This window comes from Alligator mississippiensis, chromosome 3, assembly GCF_030867095.1.
Source record: "Alligator mississippiensis isolate rAllMis1 chromosome 3, rAllMis1, whole genome shotgun sequence".
NCBI classification, from domain to species: domain Eukaryota; kingdom Metazoa; phylum Chordata; order Crocodylia; family Alligatoridae; genus Alligator; species Alligator mississippiensis.
In genome coordinates, this window is record NC_081826.1 from 298,701,890 (window position 1) to 298,725,910 (window position 24,021).

General features: G+C 53.2%; 1 protein-coding gene across 1 annotated transcript; it reads right to left on the reverse strand.

Moving 5' to 3' along the window:
* Positions 1-4,790: 4,790 nt before the first annotated feature.
* LOC106737871 (phospholipase A2 inhibitor and Ly6/PLAUR domain-containing protein) lies at positions 4,791-23,793 on the reverse strand. Its single transcript, XM_059725313.1, has 6 exons — positions 23,736-23,793; positions 13,255-13,527; positions 11,220-11,336; positions 10,463-10,615; positions 9,177-9,317; positions 4,791-6,953 (listed from the first exon to the last, which is right to left on the reverse strand). Exons 2-6 carry the CDS (start codon positions 13,301-13,303, stop codon positions 6,730-6,732), a joined length of 684 nt encoding a protein of 227 aa, XP_059581296.1. The 5' UTR covers positions 13,304-13,527; positions 23,736-23,793; the 3' UTR covers positions 4,791-6,729.
* Positions 23,794-24,021: the final 228 nt, after the last annotated feature.

The window sequence follows — 24,021 nt, forward strand, 5'->3', positions numbered from 1 at the left end:
GGCATGCGCTCAAACCGGAAAAACCCCAGTGGGCAGATAAATGCGGCTTTCTCTTTACCTGCCTCTCTCAATGGGATCTGGTAATATCCACTGCAGGGATCCAGCACGGTGAACCATTTGCTACCCCCAAGACAGTTCAGGGCCTCTTGCACTCAAGGGACGGTGTATTGATCAACCACCGTGAGGGCATTCAATACACGGTAGTCGATACACATCCACAGATTTCCATTCTTTTTGTGCATGATCACAATTGGCGAGGCGTAGGGACTTTTAGATTCTGTGATGATTTTGTGGTCGAGGAGCTGCTGGAGAGGACGCCAAACCTCCCCTATCTCAGTCAGAGGTATGTGACATGACCTTTCATAAAAGGGTGTGGGATCCCTAAGGTGTATCTGGTGTTCGACTCCTTTTGCCTCCCCTACATCCCAGTCATGCAGGGAAAATACATTGGCCTGGTCCTGGAGTTTTTTCTGTAATTGGGCCTTCCATTCCTCAGGTGCGGGAGAATCCCCGAAGAAAAACCAGTTAGGATTCATATGCAGAGCACTGTCCTTTTTTGCCAGATTCACCACATCCGCTTCCTGTACAGTGGCCACTTCTGGCCCCGGGTGCACTACTACATCTCTTAGGGAAGGATTCACTACCACTACAGTGACCTGCTCCCCTTTCAATATCCAAGCCTCGAATGCTCCACTGGGGACTAACAAAGTTCCCAATCCCCTTTTTCCAGAAAGGGTCTCCACTACAACGGGCCCCAGCTGCTGGGGCTCTCCCCCACACCTGCATGTAGTGGGTAGGACCCACTGGCCTTGGGCAGGGATCTTCTGGGCAGGCCAGCCCAGAGAAATGAAAAGCTCCCAGTATTTGGGGAGGATTTAGCCATGCCCCAAAGATAAACTTAATCCCAAGGGGAAATCCCAATGCCCTTGGGCTTTTCCCAAGCCCTACAAGGAAGCTTGTAACTTTAGGAGGCACCTCCCAATGGCACCTCCACTTTCAGGAGCCCTTAACTAACCAGGGGGGACTCCTCCTCCCTTGTGAGAATTCTCTTTTCCACGCAACTCATGGCTCCCAGGCTTGGAGGGTGTCCCTAGTCCTCTGCACCAAGCTGCTCTCTCACCTGCAGTGGGCTTCGGGGGTCACTGTCCCCAAGAACAGGGTTCCTCTGTGAAGGGCTTCTGGGGCCTCTGGTTCAGCCCTGTCTGCTGGCTCAGTAGTCCAAGCACCGTCTGGCTGCCTGGACTCAACCTTTTGCTATGGGTAGGAGGCCTCAGCACCTTGTGCAGCACCAGGCTTATAGATTCATAGATGCTAGGGTCGGAAGGGACCTCAATAGATCATTGAGTCCGACCCCCTGCATAAGCAGGAAAGAGTGCTGGGTCTAGATGACCCCAGCTAGATACTCATCTAACCTCCTCTTGAAGACCCCCAGGGTAGGGAGAGCACCACCTCCCTTGGGAGCCCGTTCCAGACCTTGGCCACTCGAACTGTGAAGAAGTTCTTCCTAATGTCCAGTCTAAATCTGCTCTCTGCTAGCTTGTGGCCATTATTTCTTGTAACCCCCGGGGGCACCTTGGTGAATAAATACTCACCAATTCCCTTCTGTGCCGCCCCGATGAAGAACTTATAGGCGACCACAAGGTCGCCTCTCACCCTTCTCTTGCGGAGGCTGAAAAGGTCCAGTTTCTCTAGTCTCTCCTCGTAGGGCTTGGTCTGCAGGCCCTTGACCATACGAGTTGCCCTTCTCTGGACCCTCTCCAGGTTATCCACATCCCTCTTGAAGTGCGGCGCCCAGAATTGCACGCAGTACTCCAACTGCGGTCTGACCAGCGCCCGATAGAGGGGAAGTATCACCTCCTTGGACCTATTCGTCATGCATCTGCTGATGCACGATAAAGTGCCATTGGCTTTTTTGATGGCTTCATCACACTGCCAGCTCATGTTCATCTTGGAGTCCACTAGGACTCCTAGATCCCTTTCCACTTCCGTGCCACCCAGCAGGTCATTCCCTAGGCTGTAGGTGTGCTGGACATTTTTCCTCCCTAGGTGCAGCACTTTGCATTTCTCCTTGTTGAACTGCATCCTGTTGTTTTCTGCCCACTTGTCCAACCTGTCCAGGTCTGCTTGTAGTTGTTCCCTGCCCTCCGGCGTGTCCACTTCTCCCCATAGCTTTGTGTCATCTGCAAACTTGGACAGGGTACATTTGACTCCCTCGTCCAAGTCACTGATGAAGACATTAAAGAGTATCGGTCCAAGGACCGAGCCCTGCGGGACCCCACTGCCCACACCCTTCCAGGTCGAGACTGACCCATCCACCACAACTCTCTGGGTGCGACCCTCTAGCCAATTCGCCACCCACCGGACTGTGTAGTCATCCAAGTCACAGCCTCTTAACTTGTTCACCAGTATGGGGTGGGATACCGTATCGAAGGCCTTCCTGAAGTCTAAGTAAACGACGTCAACCCCTACTCCTGCGTCCAGGTGTTTTGTAACTTGGTCATGAAAAGAGACTAGATTAATCAGACATGATCTACCTGTTATGAACCTGTGATGGTTTCCCCTCAGCATAATTTTTCCTGCTGGGCTCTTGCAAATGTGAGCCTTGATAATTTTTTCAAAGACTTTGCCAAGGATGGAGGTGAGACTGACTGGCCTATAGTTGCCCGGGTCCTCCTTCCTCCCCTTTTTGAAAATGAGGACCACATTGACCCTTTTCCAGTCCTCTGAGACCTGGCACATGCACCACGAGCGTTCAAATATTCCCGCCAGTGGCTCTGCAATGACGTCGGCCAGTACCTTCAGTACCCTCGGATGGAGCTCATCTGCGCCTGCTGACTGAAACGCATCCAGTTCCTCCAAGTGACTCTGCACCATCTCAGGGTCTATGCATGGTAGTCTAGCACCCTCCTGCTGCCTCTCTACAACCCCAGTGAGAGACTTGTCGTGCCCCTCGCTTAGGAACACTGAGGCAAAGAACTCGTTGAGGAGTTCAGCCTTGTCCCCCCTGTCCATCACCAATTGCTCCTGCCCATTTAGTAGGGGTCCTATTCCACCTTGGTTGGTCTGCTCCCGGACACTCCATGCAGCACCTCCTGCACCGAGCTCCCAGACATGTTCCATGAGTTGAGGACCTGAGCCACCCAAACACTCTAAAGGTCCTACTCAGTGCAACAGGCTGTGCACCGTGTCTGGCCTCACGCCAGAGATTTCAGACCCCAGCCACCTCATGCAGCTCCCAGTGCCTGGATGCTGTGTGCCGTGCTGCACACGGAGAGCCTAGCTGCTGGAGCCGTCCACCATTCCCCGCTCATGGGAGCCTTCAGGGGAACTTCTGGGCTATGGCTTCACCCTGCTGAGCAGCTCTTTTCAGCTCTTCTAACCCCTCTCTTCTCTCTTCTCTACCCCGGATGTGTTCTCCTCGTGCTGGGCACGCAGCTCCTTTTATACTCTCCAGGGATGCACCCCTGAAATCATCCAGACCTGAGTGTAGCAGTCTTCAATCAGGTCCAGGAGGGGGGCAGGGAACTCCTCTCCCCCTCCCCTCAGGAAAGGGGTGTGATTTAACTCCTCTTCCTGCCTCCTGATTGGTGGATGGGCTCCACCAATCACAACAGCAAGATTTCAAGCCTGGGACTCAACCCAAGCTCCAAAAGGCAAGCCTGCTACATGTGTTTGGGAAGAGAGGCCTCTCTGAGGCAGCACCAGGTGCTCAGCTTGCAGGGCAGACCTCAGTGTGTGCTGGGCATCCACGAGCCATCGTGCTCTGCTGCGAGCCAGGGAGAGTGGGACCCTGCTCCTTTCTGGTCTACAATAAAAATGGACTGCCAAGAATTGGCACTTCCCCCTGCCAGAAGTTGCTCCCCAAAGCATTGTGTCTACTTGTGACCACATGGAGAAAGTCCAGTCTGGGGGGGCAGGTTTCTGCAAGGGGGGGGGCAGTCACTTAAGAGGACATTCTTTCAGTTGGGTGCAGGTTTTGTCCTCATCAGATTTTACCCCTCCTCCCACCATCAGTCTTGGATCTACAAAAGGGTCCTGGTGGTGGTGCTCATGAGGCTGTCATACACCAGCTAGGCCTTGGCCCACAGTCCTGCCAGTCCCCAGTCCTGCCCCCAACCTCAGCCACCCTGCAGGCAGCACGCTCTGCACCTCCAGCCAGCTCCACCCTTCATGCCCACTCCAGCAACCATGCAGCCTCCCCCTCCCAGGCCTCTCCTACCCACCCCACCAGCCTGGCCACATTGTAATCACCCCCAACTCCAGGCAGCTTTCCCACTTCCTCCAAGCCTCTTGCTCCCATTTTGGCCAACAATACATCCAACCATGGAGCATCCCCATGCACAAGGACATGAAGGCAGGCCTTCCTTTGCCTGGCTGCTGCTGCAAGACAACATGCAGGTTGTTGTGCATTCATTCCCTCCCACTTGCCCTCCGGATGTTACTATTATGCCATGATTTCACTGTAGGCTCAGGGGGAGGAGGGGTCTGAAGCTTTGCACCATGAAGTGAAGCAGACCAAATCAGAGGCTGCCTTGGGGAGTATGGCATTCTTCTTCCTGTGTCTTGGTAATGCAGTGGGGTAATGAGGGCAGCAATCAGGTGAAGAACTGAAAAAGATGTGCAGCCTGGGTACATCTGGGGATGTGCCCTGTCCCCAAGTGGAAGGGATGCAGTGGTCAGCCAAGAGTGCTGTGAAAGTGGCCTGGCACCTGGGAGCAGTCCTCTCCCTTCTCTATAGAGCCAGGCTGAGACAAAGTGCTTAACTATATGCAAATTTATTGCAACAGAAAAATAAATATGAATAAGAGACATTAAATAGTTACAGTAGAGTTAGCATTTGGCACCATATACAATAATCTGCATCAACACATTGCACCACTTTGAGGGCCTGCAAAACAACCTGGGCGACTCACAGCATAGGCAATAATGAAGCCCCCTGCACAGAATGAACGTTAGCACTCTGCAACACAGACACACACACAAGCATGTACCCATGGAGCTCTCTCTCTCAGTCTCTGGATAAACTTGTGAGTAATTTACCTGGAATTTAGGTAGTAATTTAGGATTAAGTAATCTAGATGCATATCAAAAGGGTCTTCAAACCCATTCGGATTTGCTCAGGGTGTTTTTCTTTCAATATTCCTTTGTCTTGTACCCCGTCCTCACCCGCTTTTTCTTTCATCAGGAAAACCATCTGTTACAGCACGCCTCACTGTGAATGCTCAAGAGGGTGAGACTAGCCTTTTACCTCCCTTTGCTTGGCTAGATAAGATGGGCATGGCTCTTTACTTCCCTCTGGTACAGGAGGCTACTTGAAAATGCTTCCAGCTAAAAGAAGCAGCCCAAAATACCATGGTGGGTTAGCATCCCCAAGGTCAAGAGGGTCTGAGAAATTCAAGCTGAGCAGAGCCCTTACAGAGACCAGAGCCCAGGTCGTGGCAGCAATTACCCCAGGGTTATGGGTGTGCTCCAGGAAAGGGGTTGGCCAGGCATAGGCGCCCCAAGGGAGACTCAAAGCGTGGTTTTGGTCAGGCACAATGAGGCAGGTACCTCAGCCTAGTAGCGCCCCCTACTGTCCCAGCACAACAGCAACTTAAAGGGCCACTAGTATATCAAAGTATAACAGAGATGTAGTAAACAGTATCTTAGCTTAGCTTTCTTTGCTGAATGCCTGCCCAAATAGGAAGGTCATTCAGTGCTTCCCAAAGATCTCCAGGCTTGGCTCTTTTGAGCCTCAAAGGGAGGGAGTTGCAGAGCTCAGCTCCTTTTGAGGTGAGGTTGGAAGAACCGGGACATTTTAATCTGGAGAAGAAAAGATTGAGCGGGGATTTGATAACATTTGCAAATACCTGAATCATAGCTATAAGGAAGATGGCTATATACTGTTCTTTCTTGGATAGTCAAGGAAGAAAGGCCTCAAATTGCAGCAAGGGCAATTGAGGCTGGCAAGGAGGAAGAACTTTCTGAAAAGGAGAGTGGTGAAGCTTTGGGAAACATAATGCTACAGGGGTTGTGGGATCTGCTTCCTGCAAAGTTTTCAAGAGCAGATTAGGCAAGCACCTACCTGTCTGGGGTATTTTAGATAAGGCTTATCCTGCCTAAACCACAGGGTTGGACTAGAGGTCCTCTTCAGCCGTACTTCTCCATACATTTTTTCAGAAGGAACCTCACAGGGTTTGTTCCCAGTCCTTTTAGCACCCAACTGCATCTCGTAAAGTAAACTGAAAGGGATCCTTTTGAGGCTGTTTTGTGCAGACTGAAACTAGAGCTCTCTCAGGATCTCCTCTTCCTGCTGTCTGCGCTGTGCAGTGCTATTAAGCAGTGTGTCCCTACCTCCCAGCCTGGGATAAACAGCCACAGAATACATCACAAACCCTGATAAATTAACTACATGCAAGACACTGAGCTGGACTTGACTCATTAATGCTGGTTTCGCTTCATGACTTCCATACACCAATATAAGCATATCAAGTTCAAGAGAGAACACAAGTTTTACCTCTGATTTTTCCTGGAATAACTCTACCCTAGATTGTAATAAATGGGAATACAGTAGGGTGAAATGTTGTGAGTTTTCTCGTTCACATCAGTATGCATGCAGACCCAGAGGGAAAGAACTACCCGAGGACAGAAGCCGTAGCAGAAAGAGTCACACACAAGTGAGGAGGCAGAGTATTATGTAGCATTATGTTTTGCATCATCAGACCTTGCATTTCTTGGCCCTTGGGAACATCAGGGCATGGTCTTGATCAAGATGAACCCGACCATGATGGGAAAGCAGGGCATGGTTAGAAGGGTCCATCCAGAAGACTTGCTGGCTGCAGGAGAGGCTGGTTTGCATTCAAACTGGGTGAAATCCATGGAGAAGTCTTGGCCTGCCTTCATCAGTACTTCTGGACGTGTGCACTCAGACACAGAGATACAGCCTTTTACTCCGGTGTTCAAAGTACCTTCCCCTGAAGGGCAGAAGAAACACACACTGACCTTTCTCTCTCCCCAAGGTCTCTGCTCTGTGACAGTTGGATAAGGATGGGCCCAGCAGAGAGACACATCCTTACCCTGTCTCTTTAGGTAACCTGAGCTGGATACATTCCTGAGGGAGGGGGAAAACCTGTTCCCTCTACCTACGTGACTGGCATCACATACGTGGGCAAGGGGCTTCCTTCCTGGTGGGCTAGAGTCTGCCCGACAACTAGTGATGTATTTCAAATTGGTTAGCTCACAGCCAACAGGTGCTGGCCTCCATTGGACCAGGTAAATGAGGTCACAAGGGTTATATAAGTTAAGGACTGCCCAGGAAGAGGGGGCAGCAGCCATGAGGGATACTCAGGAACAAAGAAAGAAGAGCTGAACCATCTGAAACTGGCTCTCTCTCTCAAAACTCATGATCAAGGAACTGCCTGCCTCCAGAGGGAATCTCCACCTGCCTCTGGATGACACTTGTGAGTAAGCTACCTGAGAGCCAACTAGATATACAGCTTGCAGTAACTCAGATGCGAGATCAAAGGCTACCCCAGCCACAGGAGTTTGCTCTATGGGATTCCTCTGATATTCCTCTACCCTGTACCCTAGTCTAACCCTACCCTCTATAAGCAATAAAGTTCTCCTTTGTACCTAGTCTGGGAGACTTATTGAGGGGTGGATTTAATTATATCCAGGAGGACCCTTCAGTCAGCGGACTGAGGGAGACTATACTTTTTGGCCCCCAACTTGAGGAAGTGCCCCAAGTTCTTGTATTGGGTCAAGTACCCATAGGACTATTAGACCTGTGTTTCCCCAAGGACAAAGGACCCAGACAGTCCCTTTTTGGGGCGGTGGCAGCAAAGGTTGCTCCCGGACTCTGCAGTGGGGCTCGAAGGGGGGTCTGCCAGGGCTTAGGCACCCCTGAAGAGAGACACATGGAGTCCGGAAGGTGGATGGGTGTGGTGAGGTGGGAGGCTCAATGAAGGAGCTCCACCTACTGGCCCACCACAAGCATAAAGGCATCTCTTACCGGCCCTTGCAACATCCCCCCTCCTAGGCCTCACAGCCGCTCCCTCCTCCTCTCAGCATTCAGCACCCTGACGCCAGCACCAGGACGCACATCAGGTCCTTCATTAAGACACCGTAAACTTCTCTCTGGTCTTTTCCCCTGACACAATCTAGAGAGATTCTGTTAAATAAACAGGGGATGAATTCACTTTGATATTAATCAAATGCAAAGGCTAGGGAGGGTGAAGGGTGGACAATGGCACTAGCATTAGGGATGTGGATTTCTTCATTTACTTGTTTGCTGTCTAATATCCGAAGACTAATGGAGGACGAGAAGCCTTGTGACTTTTACCTCCCCAGGGCATCCCTCTGCTTGTGCTTTACCCCAAGGAGTTGTCTAATCTGGCCATCTCGGGCAGCAATACAGCTGCAAGATGATCACATCATAGGGATGATGCAAATAGCCATGCACTGAAATCCAGACACGGGTTTTACTCAGTCCGGTCGCTTCATTATGTTGTACCGGTAACCTTGCGAGTTCTCTTTCAGAGACTGAAAAGGCTGATCCGTCTCTGATGAAATGCCGGGTGTTGAGAGTTTGGGGGCTGAGACTCTGGAGGTTTCTTCCAAGCAGCAAGACAGTTTGCTTTGCTCTCTGTACAGGGAATGGCTCCTGGAGGCAGTTGCTCCCTGGGAACTGGTACTGGTTGTGGGGACTGCGATTGCTGAAAGAAAGGGCTGTGTGCGTGCTGTCTGTGCCCACCTCTGGCCCAGGACTCGTGTCTCTGGTGTGAGTGAGTGAGTCACACTCACATCTCCAGCTTCCCCGGCTCTCTCGTCCCCTCCAGCAGGAGGCAAATCTGCTACAATCAACACACACACTTTCTTATAACCACTAATCTGCTTTCCCAGGGTGGAGGTCACAGCTGGGGGCAGCCTGGGGACAACCCAGCACAAGAACTGGCCCTGCCTGCATGGTTTTCCTCCGGGTGCTTTAACACTGGAACAAAGCCCTGTCAGATGAGGAGGCTTTTTCAGCCAGGCCCCTGCCACCCGTGGTCTTAGACGTGTTCCCCTTCCCTTTTATTCAGTAGTCCTCAGCTCTACTTCCATTACATTTGCCTCCTTTTCTTTCTCTTGCATGCATTTCTTGCAATGGGGTTTGTAAGATCAAACAACAAATGACAGCACGGAAGGAGTAAACTTACCACTGCTAAATGACCCTGCGAAATCAATGCAGTAGGTCTCGGACCCGGTACAATATGCAATCTCGGTGTCACAGTCAGAAGATCCAATGCTGAAGCACGCAGGACACTGCAAGCCATTGAGAGTGGTGTTCACTGGTGGCACTGGGAACAATCAGATCACAGTTGGGTTTGACAAGGTTAGAAGGGAAATGTGTGCATTCGAGATCTCCTCCCCTGTCAGCCTCTCAACCTTATGGGCTGGGGCACAGCTGTAGCTCAGGACGTGCATGAGCAGCACTGTCCAGTGTCCCCTGGGCTCCTGTGTGAAGCCCTGAAATCTTTCTCTGCTCAGTGGGAGTCTTCACACCTGTGCATTTTGCCTCCCAGCCCCAGGCCTGTGGGGTATTACCCAGTGCCAGGTCCCCTGCAGGGAGGGCAATGCTTCTCAGGAGCTCAGGCCCACCTTCAGCAGGGCAAGTGAGACCTGCCACTGACAGCTCCCCCCACACGTCACCTGTCCCGCTTGCTGAACAATAGGGCTGTCCCTGCCAGGCTCTGACCAAACTGTGCTCTTGCTGAAAAGAAGGCTAATGGCATCCTGGGCTGCATTGGTAGGAGAATTGCCAGCAGATCAAGGGCAGTGATCCTTCCCCTCTATTCAGCACTGGGAAGGACACATCTGGAGTTCTGTGTCCAGCTGTGGCCCCCACTACAGAAAGGATGTGGACAAATCAGAGAGAGTCCTGCGGAGGGCAGTGAAGATAGTTGTGGGGCTGGGGAACAGGACTGGTGAGGAGAAGCTAATGGAACTGGGCCGATTTAGTCCACAGAAGAGAAGACCGAGGGGGATTGAATAGCAACCTTCATCTCCCTGCAGGGGGGCTGCAAAGAGGATGGAGCTGGACTCTTCCCACTGGGGGTAGATGACAGGACAAGGTGCAATGGGCTCAAGTTGCAGCAAGAATATTTGAAGTTAGATATTAGAAAAACTTTCTCAGAAGGACGCTAGTAAAACACTGGAACAGGCTCCCCAGACATGTGGTGGACTCTCCATCCTTGGAGGTTTTAAATACCAGACTAGACAAAGCCTTGGCTGGGATGATGTAGTTGGGGCTGGTCCTGCTTGGAGCAGGGGTTTGGACTGGATGTGACCTCTTGAGATCCATTCAACCCTCATGTTCTATGACAGTATCAAACCGCCAGGCTGCTGCCAGCTCAGGACAAAGCAGGACTCATAAATGTGACCCAAACACGAGCCTCCTTGTGATGGGTGGATGGGAAGGGAAGCAGGAGAAGGAGACACATACATTGGACAGATGTAGTTCGACAGGCCTCCCCAGTGCAGCAGGCGATACTGGTTCTTTGTCTTATTCCTTTCCCAAAGTCCATGCTAAGAAAGGGATCGCGACACGCATCAGAGCTGAGACATTCCTTTGCGTAAGTCACCACCTTCTCTCCACCTGGAACGAAAAGGAACACAGCACAGAGTTAAGAAACCACAGTTATTACCAAAGGACTTTCCTCCGTGCGCTTGCATCATTGTTGCCCTGGTACAGCACAACCTTGCCCCCACATTATATACCAATCATGACACGGTCGGGAGATCCTGGACTCTTCCTGAAGGATGTATTGTAGAGTACTCAAGCCCCAGCTCCACATTTGTTTGTCTACTCTAAACATGCAGAGCTTTCTTAATCTTAAACTCTCTTAATCTTCAATGTGTTCCCGACCAGGAGCCCAGCGCAGGGATCCTGGAGCACAAACATGCTGCCAGATACACAGAGATGCACGCTCCTGCCCAGCTAACAGCCGAGGTGTCGAGGAAGACGCTCAAATAGATGCATTGGGCAGTGAACTGGATATTTGGGCCTCCTGTGTGCTCTTTCCCTGCAGGTGTTAGAAGGGAGCAGGAAACCCTGGTGGGGTTAGTAACTGCACCTCAAGCTCTTCACAGGGCACCAAAGGACTTCACAAGAGGCTTCATCCTGGACCTTTAATTTCTAGGAAAATGGAAGTTGGTGTGGGGTGGGGAAGTAAAGCTATTTTAAAGTACCTCTCACCTACCTAGTATCGTTTCATCTTTCATAATACCACAGGTATCCTCGCCCGGATCGCAGGTCTGCATGGAGCCAGAACAGCTGTCCCCTATCGCATCACAAACTTCACACTGGAGAGAGCTGCCTGGAGGAGGAAAGAGAGCCGTCGTCCCTCGAGTGAGCGTTACCCCCATTTCTCCTACCAGCTCCTCTGCTTCACCACCTGCTGCCTCCCTGCTTCCCTTCTGCATCTCCGGACATCTCTGAGCGCTATTGCAGCCAGCCCACGTGAGCGACAAGGCAGGTGCCACCTTCTCTTTTCTTCTTCCCCATTTACCCCTACATTTGCCTCAGTTGCTTCCTACATTTCTCACATTTTATTTGCTACTTGCTTATTCCTGTCTTCAATCTGAACTCACAAACAGCCCAGCTCTGTGGTCTTGTCTTCCCTGAAGTGCTTTTTTTTTCTTTGAGCAAGGCTCTAAATACAGGGAAATGGAGCTGGGTCTGAAAAGGTAGATGAGGCTCATACAGTCACAAAGAGGGGCCAAATGCAGCTGATTCCCTCCCTGTCCACATGTCTAGCACACGTGTCCCACAGAGCCCATCCCCGCAGGATCTGAGCATGAGGGATCAGGCAGTGTCCAAGTGATGTGACTGAATGAGCCCAGAAGGGACGTGTCTTGAGGCTGAGAGGCTTGACCATGACACATGCCCTGGGTCCAAAGCCCTGGTGTACAGGATGAGGCTTGCAGCCATCCAGACCCATCATGCAGTACATGGCACATCCCAGACCGTCCTGAATGAAGGGGGCTGAAAAGGGCCTGGAGGGGCAGGAGCTGGATGTGGGCTAGAGTCAAGTCGGCGATTGGGCATGGAGGACGGGAGCAACAGCTGGGGCAAGGGGCTGCTTCCAGGGAAGGAGGCATGAAGAAGGGAGAACAGGAGAACGAGATGCTGTGGCCATTGCCTCGCATTGGCTGGTCGCTCATTGCCCCGGCGCCAGATTGATCTTCCCCATTGCCCCTCAGTGCCTGGGAATGAGATCGCTCCCGCACCTACTGCCCAGTCCCAGCCCTCGGGGCTCCCCTTGGCACTGAGCTGAGCTGTGCCATCAGGCCTGCAGGGCTCCCAGGGCGGCTGGGATTTTGGGGGCGAGGGGAGCAGGGGCAGGACCCCCTGCTGAAATCCAGCTTACAGGGTCACACTTCGGCAGCTGGGGCAAGGGATGCATTAACCCCTGCGGCTCCATGGCGCTGCTCACCACGCTGCGCTGCCGCCTGCCCCTCTGCTGGAGGTGGGTTCAAATCCAGCCCACAAGGCACTGTCACTGGGGTGAACATCTAACCTCCGTGCTGTACAGCTGGCAGGTCGGACGTGCCTCCAGGGTCACCTCGTGCAGCCCCTGCACGGACACACACATCACTGTCCCCAACCCTTTCCCGATAGACGCCCCTCCAGCCTCTGCCTGACAACCCCCAGTGAAGATCCCACCATCGCCTTCCTGCAGGCAGCGTGTGCCAGGGTCTTCCTATTTCTGCAGCTGGGAAGCTGGGCATGAAAACATCTTTGCTGCTTTGAGGGGATCCAGAAAGCAAATTCCTTCCAGCTGCTGAGATCTCCCCACACCGCTGCGGGTTGGTACCTGGCATCGTGCCTGTGCCCTGATCTGAGGAGCAGCTGGGGTAGGAAGGCAAAGGGAGGCACGGCCCTGACTGCTGCAGGGAGTGGGAACAGGCGCCGCTACTGCTGGGCTCAGCGCGGCACAAAAGGGTCAGGGCCTCTCGCCAGCTGCTCTGGGTGCGAGGGCCCAGGCTGGGAGCAATCCCCGCTTCTCCTCGCAGCAGCCCAGCGCTTCACTAGCTCCATCCTGGGCAGGGGACCAGAGTCACCCCTTGCAGATAAAACCTTTCAGAGGGAAACTCCAGCTGCCTTCTCCTCCCACCCACGTTCCTGGTCGCATCCCTGTCTCGGCACCTGCACTCCCCTCCCGGCGAACTTTTGGAGCCGTCCCAGGGCTAGTCCTCTCCCCTGTCATGCAGCCTCGGTGCCAGGAGACTCACCTTGGTCTAGGAAAGCCAAGAGGATGTAGAGGATGACGGGTGCTTTCATGGTGCGCAGGAGAGAGCCAGAGGCACTGCACACAGGTCTCTTGACTTCCTGGTGGATGCAGAACAACTCTGCCCTTAATGGCTGCTCCCAGAGGACACCGCAAGTGTACTTTCCCCAGGGCAGGGCACCCCTGCTCCACCCTGGGGCTGGCTCACAGTTCACCGGCACTGTTTCTAGCCCAGGGTAGGTATCTCATGCCAGTCTGGTGAGCCCACATCGGCAGCCTGTTACAATAAAAAGGGGCTTATTACAATAATAGCATACAAGATTTTAGATTAGCTTACCTGTGACTACATATAATTATTTATAAGGGATAGAAAGGGCAGAGAAAAAGTCAGAAATGGTTGGGGACAGGGAGGAAATGTGTTTTTATGTTTTTGAAAAAAAAAAAAAGAAAACCCTGGGGGTTTTGCTACAACTGCGGGACCAGCACTGACCCCCATGGAAGAGCCCGTCCTGCTGAGTGAGAGGTGCCGTGTGCTGCAGCCCGGGTCTGGCACCTGGAGGTTTCCCAGACCAGCCTCGCCCAGCCTCTCTGACCCCGGGGAGCTCTGCCACCCCATCAGATCAGCAGCTTTTCTGCAGAGCCCCTGAAGCATGATAAGGGTGCGTGTAGCGATGCACACCCCAGCTCAGCAGAAATTGGGTGGGGAACATCTGCTCATGCCCCTAGGTGTGCAGGTGGACCCTCCCTATTGCAGAGCCCAGCTTCCACCTCCGTGCCAGCTGCAGCTCAGCCACTGGGATGGAGCAGTGCATCTCAGAGAGCCTAGCTAGAGGACCAGAGAGCTGGTTTTGGAAAGGGTTACATTGGTTCTGTGCAATCAGCCCCATTTGGGGCAGGTGGAGGGGGCTGATGCCCAGGACCAGGAGAAGGTGGGGCAAAGACTCCATAAAACCAGCTGCAGCCCTGCAATTCCCCACTGCAGTCTGGAGAGCATTTTAGGTGATCATTATTGAGCTTCAGTGGGCTGGCTCATTGAGGGAGCTCAGCTTAATTGGAGCTTGCTGCAGCCTGTGCCTGAGCTGTGGGTATTGCTCAGGACCTCGCTCTTGAGAGCTAGGAGCCTCGGGACGGGGCTGTGAGTGCTTTTCTGCCCTGCCAGTGGGCAGCTCTGGAGAGACTTGGATTTAAATGTGCTGCAGTAAGAAATTGGAAAGAACCCTCCCTGGTCTTTGACCCCCGGGGTACAGTCAGGTCACATCTTAAAGCTCTTTGCAACCCTGTGGACTAGCAACATCTCTTTAGAAAGGAGGAAGGAGGACATCTGGAGCCAAGAACAAGAACATTTGGTGCAGGGAGGTTGCCCACGGCCCTTCCAACATCTGGCTGTGCAGATGTGACATGGGCTTGGCCTCTCTCCATCCAGTTTTTTATAGGAATGGGATAAGAGCGGTGGTGCCTCCCCTCTGCAGCCCTATGGCCGGTGTTGCATGCCATTGCTGCTGCAAAGGGACAACAAGCCAAGCAGTGACATCCAGTGAGGGATTTGCTTTTACTGAGATCAGACCTCCTGTAGTTCAGCTGCCCCCACAGACAGCCACCGGCTCATGCATTCCTGCTCCTCTCTGGCTGCAGCTTGTGGATCAGCTGCTGAGCGGAGAAGGAAGGGAGCAGCTGGGGTTGATTTGCAGAGAGGAGTGGGTCAGGGCTGAATCCTCTTGCAGCGGCTTCCCCTGAGAGCTGGGCATTATTCAAAGTCCTGTGAAATCCCTGGGACCCTCTGCCCTGACTCCACGGTGGTGGGCTTTGGGTCAGGCCTTGAATATGGGAGTGGATTGGACTATAGAGACCCCTGGGGTGGGCCTGAAAGACCTTGGTCATAGACAGGGGAGGGGGCTGTCACCTGCTTTTCTGGTCCATGCCGGTGAAACCCCACTACAAGGGCCTGGCAGACTTCACGCCTTTCACTTCAGCTTAGTGAGCCTGGGGTGGACCTGCCCCTCTCCATTACCTTGTAATGGGAAAGTTTGTTTTTACCCTGAAATAAAATCGTTTTCTGATGCCATGCTGTTAAGTTAACAATAATTTAGATTATTGAAAAGTATTAACTTTCTAGCTAAACACAAGGCGTGACCTGTGGCCTAGCAATGTTGCTAACCACAAGGCAGAATGATAGCTAAGCCAGCCATTTTCTTATGCGAGTGCCTTAACCATTTTGTTATAAAAAGCAGAAATTAAGTCTGTGTACTGAGTACCAGCTGCAGCTAAGAATAAGATAAGATAAGGGGGGGCCCAAAAGGAAGAAGATGGTACAGCGGAGTACAGGAAAACAGATTAGAATGTGTAAGATAACACTAACTTTTTTCTTTTAAAAAAGTACTAAGATTTATAATACACCATGTAAGGAGGTGATTACCATAAGTATTGCACATTCAATAACCTTGTAGTTTTCTTTATTAAAAAAAGTATAAAAGACAGCCCCACCCTTAAGTTGGGGCCATTTTTTACTTCTTTGCTAGTTTATAGTCTTTACTCGAGCAAATTAACTGCAGTTAACCCTTTACCCATGTTGTCTAGTCTCTATACAGCTAGACAACGGACTCTAGCTGTATTTGTTTTGGTTTTTTTTCCTTCTGTATATTGTGTAATTATTATGTTGTCTTGATTTATACTGTTGTATACTACTGTTTTACTGGTACTATATGATTTAGGCCTACATATGTAAGCTAGCATAAGTCATGTCAAGTTTCCATTTTATCACGTCTCCATCTTGTCCCCATGCCCTGTTGTGTAACTCATGACTCATACCTACCCCTCCTGAATGAATGGGATGAGTGGGGGTGCTTGAGAGACAATGGCAGTAGGTGTAAAAATAGCTCCCTCTGAATGACTGAACCACCAAAACCAATATCTGAGCCAAGGACCCAGACCTTGGAACCACCCTCCGTATTCAAAACACAAAAGATGACGCAACCCACCATTGTGCCAAGGCTGTACATGCACAGCATGAACACTGGTCATGCCCTCCCCAGAGGAGATCATGGGTAGTCTGTGTGGCAGAAATGCCACCGTGGGTGCCCCTCTCCAGAGACCTGTCTCAGCCAGCCTGGGAGGCTGGTGTTTCATTCCTCAGGGTGGGGATCTCCCACCTGGTCTACATGACAAAAGCCTGGCGCCTGGGAGGCGATGCTCTAGTCACCTGGGCAGGGAGGAAAGACCCGGCCCTGCGCGGGCCCAGGTAGCCAGGGATGCTGGGGAGATTGGTCGGCTTGTGGCCAGTATTGGCAGCTTCAATTGGACTGGGCTGCTGAGGTCAGAGAGGTTATTTAAGGGCTCGGTCCAAGAAGAAGGGAGTCAGCCATTAGCCATGCGGTCATCCAGGTGAATCTGAGCCTGGCTCTCTCCTCATCACCGCATGCTCCAAGAGTGCCCTGCCTCCAGAGGATACAACAACCACCTCTGGACGATGAGAGTAAGCTACTAAAGATCCGATTAGATATTTAGTTTCAGTAACTCAGATGCGTTTAAACGGCTACCTCAGCCACCCTGGTTTGCTCAATGGGATTCCTCTGATATTCCTGTAAGATTTCTATGATACTGCTCTACCTTTTACCCTGTTCCCGCCCTACCCCCTGTCATCAATAAAGTTCTCCTTGCAACCGGTGTGGGAGACTTATTGAGGGGTGGGACTAAATTATGCCAAGGAGGCCCCTTAGGTCTGTGGACTAAGGGAGACTTTCCTAATAAGCCCCTGACTTGGGGAAGTGCCCCAAGTGCTTGTATTGGATCAGTACCCATTGGACGATCAGGCCTGCATTCTCCAAGGCGCGCAGAGCCAGAAGTGAGTCCAGAGCCTTGGATGGTGGCAGCGGGACCCCAGGCTAGCGGGTGTGCTCCAGGGAAGGGGTCGGCCGGACGGGAGGCACCCTAAGGGAGGCACTCGGAGCCTGGAAGGTGGTCGGGCGCAGGGAGGTGGGCGGCTCAACGCAGGAGCGCCCCCTACTGGCCCGCCACACGTGGTGGTAGCGGTGGGATCCGAATACCCTGCTGTATTAGAGGCATAATTTGGGGAAAGGAATAGAGTCACTGAAATCCCTTGAGCAAACAATTTCTAATTTGACATCGGGTCGACTGGATAGGGTAGAGAGTCAGGATGGCGGATGAGTATATCCGGATGACTGTGCCCGAACTGAAGGAACTGGCAAAAGAGAGAGGCCTTCATGCAACAGGAAGGCTAAAGAAGGATGAGCTGGTTAAACTCTTGTGCACCAGCGAGTCAGAACCAGCGTCAGCTTCATGCTTGTCAACTCCTGGGCCTGACCCAGGACCACACTCCCGCTCGCCAAGCCCAGAGGCTGCTGGGAGATCACTCTCTGAGAGCGAGCAACAGAGACTCCATGAGAGAGAGATGAAAAGGATGGAGCTGGAGGAGAAACAGCTGGAAGACAAGAAGGAACAACGACAGCTGGAGGCCCAGCGTGAGAAGGAGCAGATAGAATTGAAAAGGCTGGAGCTGGAGGCCCAGCACCAGCGCGAGAAGGAGCAGATAGAATTGAAAAGGATGGAGCTGGAAGAGAGGAGGTTGGAAAGGGAAGCCCGGTTGGAGGCACAAAAGCTGGAAGCACAGCTCCATTTGCAGACCACTGGGGGAAACGCGAACCCTCCGCAAGCGTCCGGGGAACAGCCCAAACTGGACGTCTCCGCCTTCGCTCGCTACCGAGAGGGAGACGATCCTGCAGTGTTCCTAAGCAACTTCGAAAGACAAGCCCAGCGGTGCAAGGTGCCGGAGGAAAAGATCATGATGTACTTGTCTGCTCTGGTAGAAGGTGACATGGCGGTGATCCTGAACAGCCTGCCCCCAGATGCAGCCGATGACTATAATGCCTTCAAAGCTGCTGTGTCCAAACGGTTCAAGTTAGGACCGGATTATTTTCGGAAAAAATTCCGGAATACGCGCCCACAACCCGAAAAGTCATTGAATGATTATGCGGTCATGTTGTACGACACATACTTTAAATGGTTGGCTGAAGCCAAGGTTGACAATTTAGATAAGGCAAGCCATCTCCTGGTGCTGGAACAATTCTATTTTTGGTGTCCGAGAGAGGTTAAGACCCTGGTCAGGGACAGGGACCCCAAAGATGCTTACGAGGCCGCAGACATTGCAGACCGACTGTTGCTAAACCGTGAGAGGCCTCCCTACTCTGGGAAGGAGCAAAAAGGGTTCCAAAGAGGGGGGAAGGGAGGCCCAGGTCAAAAAGGGGAAAGAGGGCCACCTCCTGCCGAGCGCAAGGCGGCCCCAGATTCGGACAAACCACCCAATTCGGAAAAGAGGGGGTGCTATAACTGCGGGGAGCAGGGCCACATCAAGCCCAACTGCCCAAAGCTAAGCACTAGACCCAGGCCCGTCAGGCGTGCAACAGCCGTGAGCAGCGAGGGGGAGGGCCGGAGCCCCTCTGAGGAGAGTGTCTGTTGCTACAGGATCACAAACTCGGAGGAGGTGATGGCCCCCCACCGGACCATGATCACAGTGAAGGAGAGGACCCTTGTGGGGGAACTGGACACGGGGGCCAGTGTGACACTGATTAGTTCCAACCTGGTCTCACCTGCAGACATAATCCCGGGGAAGACCCTCACTATTCACGGAGTGGGGTCCGCACCCCAGAAAGTACCGGTATTCTGTGCACCCGTCGTGTGGAACGACTGTGCAACGTACCTGGAAATGGGGGTACTGGAAGGGGCTCCGGCCCCCATCCTGGTGGGACGGGATCTTATAGAGCAGGAAGCCCAGCTCCGGAGGTGGGAACAGACCCAAGAGCCAAAGCCCCGCACCGTTCATGCGGTGACTCGCCTGCAGAGCAGGAAGGCTAAAGAAGGGGGGTTAGGAAATCCCCGGGAGAAAGTCACACCATTGGCCGCAGGGGAAGGGACCCCTGCAGACGGCGATTGCACCCTGGTCCCAGAGGGAACCGGTAACCCCGAGGGTGGGTTAAATGACAGTCCCGGGGAGGTGTGTATTCCGTCAGTGGCAGAGGGAGGTGACACTAGCAGGGAGGAGACCCAGGAAGTCCCTGTGGGTGAGTGTGCACTCCCTGCTGATTGCCTAGCTGGGCAAGAGGAGTTCAAGCAGGAGGTTTGGGAGGACCCCAGCTTGGAGGGACTCCGGCAGATGGCTCAGGAGCAAGAGACTGAGTTCACTCCGGACAAGAGGGAACAGGTGGTCTGGGATAAGGGGCTTCTCTATCGGTTGTGGGTGCCAAAGAACCATGCCGAGACCAGGGAGCCCCAGCGCCAGCTCATAGTACCCCGGAAATACAGACAGCAATTGCTTGCCCTGGCTCATGATCTACCGTGTGCTGGTCACATGGGCAGGGAACGGACACGCCAGCGGTTCCAGGTGAACTTTTTTTGGCCCAGAATTGCCCAGAATGTGACGGACTATTGCAAATCTTGCGAGACGTGCCAGCGGACGGGCAAAAGCGGGGACAAGAGAAGGGCTCCCCTGCAGCCCCTCCCGATCATCGACCAACCCTTCCACAGGGTGGCCGTGGACATTGTGGGACCGCTGAAGCATAGGACTCGTAGGGGAAAGAAATACATACTGACTCTGGTGGATTACGCAACGCGGTACCCGGAGGCAGTTGCCTTGACCTCCATCGAGGCCCCCGTGGTGGCTGATGCCCTCATCAAGGTCTTCTGCCAGCTGGGTTTTCCCTCCGAGATCCTGACGGACCGGGGTGGGAACTTCATGGCGGAGGTAATGGAGTGCCTGTGGGACTGCTGTGGGGTGCAACACCTTAAGACCACAGCCTACCACCCTCAGACAAATGGGCTGGTGGAAAGGTTCAACGGGACATTGAAGGGGATGCTCAAGGCCTATGTGGACTCCAACCCCAATGACTGGGATGAGAAGCTGCCGCATCTGCTCTTTGCCTACCGGGAGGTGCCCCAGGAGTCCACTGGGTTCTCGCCCTTCGAGCTGATGTTCGGGAGGCGAGTGCGAGGTCCTCTCGATTTGGTGAGAGAGGAGTGCGAAGGGAAGATCGCTTCCACAAAGACCTCCGTGGTGGAGTATGTGCTTGACTTCCGTCAGAAACTGACTGACATGATGAAGGTGGCACGGGACTCCCTGGGACAGGCCCAGGAGAAGCAAAGGTCCTGGTATGATGAGAAGGCCCGCTTACGTACCTTTGAGCGGGGTGAGAATGTGATGGTTTTCCTGCCACTAAAAACAGACAAGCTGCAAGCTGCTTGGGAAGGTCCCCATGCTGTCCTGGACAGACTGGATGATGTGACCTATGTAGTGGGTATTAAGGGTAGGAAACCTAAGACAATTCACGTGAACATGCTTAAACCCTACTACGACAGAAAGGAGATGGTATTCTGGGTCCCCTCCGTTGAGGGAACTCCGGAGGACCCCGAGGAGCCGGTCATGTATGGAGACTGGGATGGCGAGGCAGGGATCGAGGAACTCCGCCTGCCGGACCATCTGCCCTCCCAGGACAAGGACCAGCTGCTCGCAGCGCTCAAGGACTTTGAGACTGTGTTCTCTAACAAACCAGGTAGAACGGACCTGGCGGTACACTCGATAGAGATGGGCAGCCATCGCCCTATATACTCCCGACATTACCCAGTCAATGAGAAAGTGAGGCAAGAAATAGAACGGGAGATCACAGAGATGGAGGAGTTGGGGGTAATCCGGCCTTCGACGAGTCCCTGGGCCAGTCCGGTGGTGCTCGTCCGGAAGCAGGACGGGACCATCCGGTTCTGTGTGGACTACCGGAAACTGAATGCCATTACCACCCCTGATGCGTACCCTATGCCCAGGATGGACACGTTGCTGGATCGCCTGGGCCCAGCCAAGGTGATCTCAACTCTCGATCTGTCCAAAGGATTTTGGCAGATGGCCCTGGACCCGGATGCCATAGCCAAGTCTGCCTTTACCACACCTACGGGGCTATACGAGTTCACAGTTTTACCTTTAGGTTTGCGCAACTCGCCCACCTCTTTCCAGAGACTGATCAATAATCTGCTGCAAGGATGTGAGCAGTTTGCCATGGCTTACATCGATGACATCGCCATCTTCAGTCCGGATTTCGAGTCGCACCTGACTCACCTGACCACCGTGCTAGGTAAGATCAAGCAAGCTGGTCTTACGGTGAAAGCCAAGAAGTGCCAGTGGGCACTATCGGAGGTGGTGTACTTGGGTCATTGTGTGGGTGGAGGTCAGATTGCTCCCTTGTGGGACAAGATCGAGGCCATCAAAGACTGGCCGCCTCCACAGACCAAGAAGCAAGTCAGAGCCTTCCTTGGCCTGGCGGGTTACTACCGAAGATTTGTCCCGGGGTTTGGAGCAACCGCAGCCCCGCTGCACGAGCTGACCAAGAAGGGCAGCCCGGACCCGGTGGTCTGGAAGCAGGGGTGCCAGGAAGCATTCGACGCCCTCAAGGCTGCCCTGGTCAAACAACCAATCCTGAAGGCACCGCTCCAGGATAAACCCTTCTACGTGGCAACGGATGCCTCCGACGTAGGACTGGGAGCTGTGCTCTTACAGGAGCACCAGGAGACACGGCACCCTGTGGCGTACCTCAGCCGGAAGCTAATCCCTCGGGAGCGGAACCTGTCCTCCATCGAGAAGGAGTGCTTGGCCATCGTCTGGGCCCTGAACAAGCTGAAGCCTTACTTGTGGGGACAACAGTTCACCGTCCTGTCGGACCATGCCCCACTGCAGTGGCTGCAGACCATGCACAACACCAATGCCAAGCTGCAACGTTGGTCTTGGCAGCTGCAGGAATTTAATTTTACTGTCCAACACATAAAAGGAAGCCAGAACATGATAGCGGATGCCTTGTCACGAAAGGACTCTGGGTAGTGAGTCCTTGGGACTTGGGACTAGTGAGGAGATCACTAGTGTAAGACTGCTATCAAGTTTTATGGTTTCTATCTGTTATTGTCTTAACTTGTTCCATGTTCCAGGTTTTTCCCTTTTCCTTCTTCTGGCATCCCGTGGGAACTCCCTGACCCGACACGCCCGGACCCACGGCCCTGAGAGGCCCCGTGTCCGAGCTTGTAAAGGAGGGGGGGGAAGTGTGGCAGAAATGCCACCGTGGGTGCCCCTCTCCAGAGACCTGTCTCAGCCAGCCTGGGAGGCTGGTGTTTCATTCCTCAGGGTGGGGATCTCCCACCTGGTCTGCATGACAAAAGCCTGGCGCCTGGGAGGCGATGCTCTAGTCACCTGGGCAGGGAGGAAAGACCCGGCCCTGCGCGGGCCCAGGTAGCCAGGGATGCTGGGGAGATTGGTCGGCTTGTGGCCAGTATTGGCAGCTTCAATTGGACCGGGCTGCTGAGGTCAGAGAGGTTATTTAAGGGCTCGGTCCAAGAAGAAGGGAGTCAGCCATTAGCCATGCGGTCATCCAGGTGAATCTGAGCCTGGCTCTCTCCTCATCACCGCATGCTCCAAGAGTGCCCTGCCTCCAGAGGATACAACAACCACCTCTGGACGATGAGAGTAAGCTACTAAAGATCCGATTAGATATTTAGTTTCAGTAACTCAGATGCGTTTAAACGGCTACCTCAGCCACCCTGGTTTGCTCAATGGGATTCCTTTGATATTCCTGTAAGATTTCTATGATACTGCTCTACCTTTTACCCTGTTTCCGCCCTACCCCTGTCATCAATAAAGTTCTCCTTGCGACCGGTGTGGGAGACTTATTGAGGGGTGGGACTAAATTATGCCAAGGAGGCCCCTTAGGTCTGTGGACTAAGGGAGACTTTCCTAATAAGCCCCTGACTTGGGGAAGTGCCCCAAGTGCTTGTATTGGATCTAGTACCCATTGGACGATCAGGCCTGCGTTCTCCAAGGCGCGCAGAGCCAGAAGTGAGTCCAGAGCCTTGGATGGTGGCAGCGGGACCCCAGGCTAGTGGGTGTGCTCCAGGGAAGGGGTCGGCCGGACGGGAGGCACCCTAAGGGAGGCACTCGGAGCCTGGAAGGTGGTCGGGCGCAGGGAGGTGGGCGGCTCAACGCAGGAGCGCCCCCTACTGGCCCGCCACAGTCTGCCCCATAAAAAGGAGTGAAGACTGACTCCTTGGGAACACTGTTTTCCATCGGGACCAGACCAGCTCCACGTCATGGCACCCATCCACCCCAGAGGCCCTGCTGGCAACCCCCTCTGGACCACACCGAGCTGAAGGAGACCCTGACTGGCAGCCTGGGATAGATAGATATCACCCACACACTTCCTCCTACAATTTGGACTCTCTCTCCTCCTAGACTTCAGCCCCTGCACCAAGCCTCTTTAAAAGAGAGAGAGAGAGCGAGAGAGAGAGAGTGTAAAGGAACCAATACGATACTGTGTCACCATCTCCCCTGTTCAATAAAACCACTGTCATTTGCAACCCTGAGTTGGATCGTGTTTTACTGAACTCCAATCCACACCCTCTCTAGCTCCCCTGCAGCCCCAGTCCCCGTTTCCACCCCCACCCCCACTTTACCTTTTGGCTTCCCTGCAGCTCCGCTTTCAGTCCCAGTCTCTGTGCCGGCTTCTCTCCAGCATCACTCCCTTGTTCTGCAGGCTATGGGCGTTGCCTTTTCATCAATTAAGGTCAATTAACTAAAGTAACCCCAAGCCTCAGTTCCTCAGCCCGCTTCTCTCCAGTCTACCGGTTCCAGAAACTTTCACTCACTACACTTTAACTCTCTCTCACCTTAACCTTCCCCCCAGGTATCCCAAGTACCCCAAGCACACATAGACCCACACTGTACCATCCAAGTAAGGAA

Coding starts and splice junctions, on each gene's coding strand:
- LOC106737871 (XM_059725313.1), bottom strand. CDS start 13,303: ATGAAAGCACCCGTCATCCTCTACATCCTCTTGGCTTTCCTAGACCAA. Junction 11,337..13,254: donor CTTGGCTTTCCTAGACCAAG/GTGAGTCTCCTG, acceptor TTCCTCCTCCAG/GCAGCTCTCTCCAGTGTGAA. Junction 10,616..11,219: donor GAAAGATGAAACGATACTAG/GTAGGTGAGAGG, acceptor TTTTCGTTCCAG/GTGGAGAGAAGGTGGTGACT.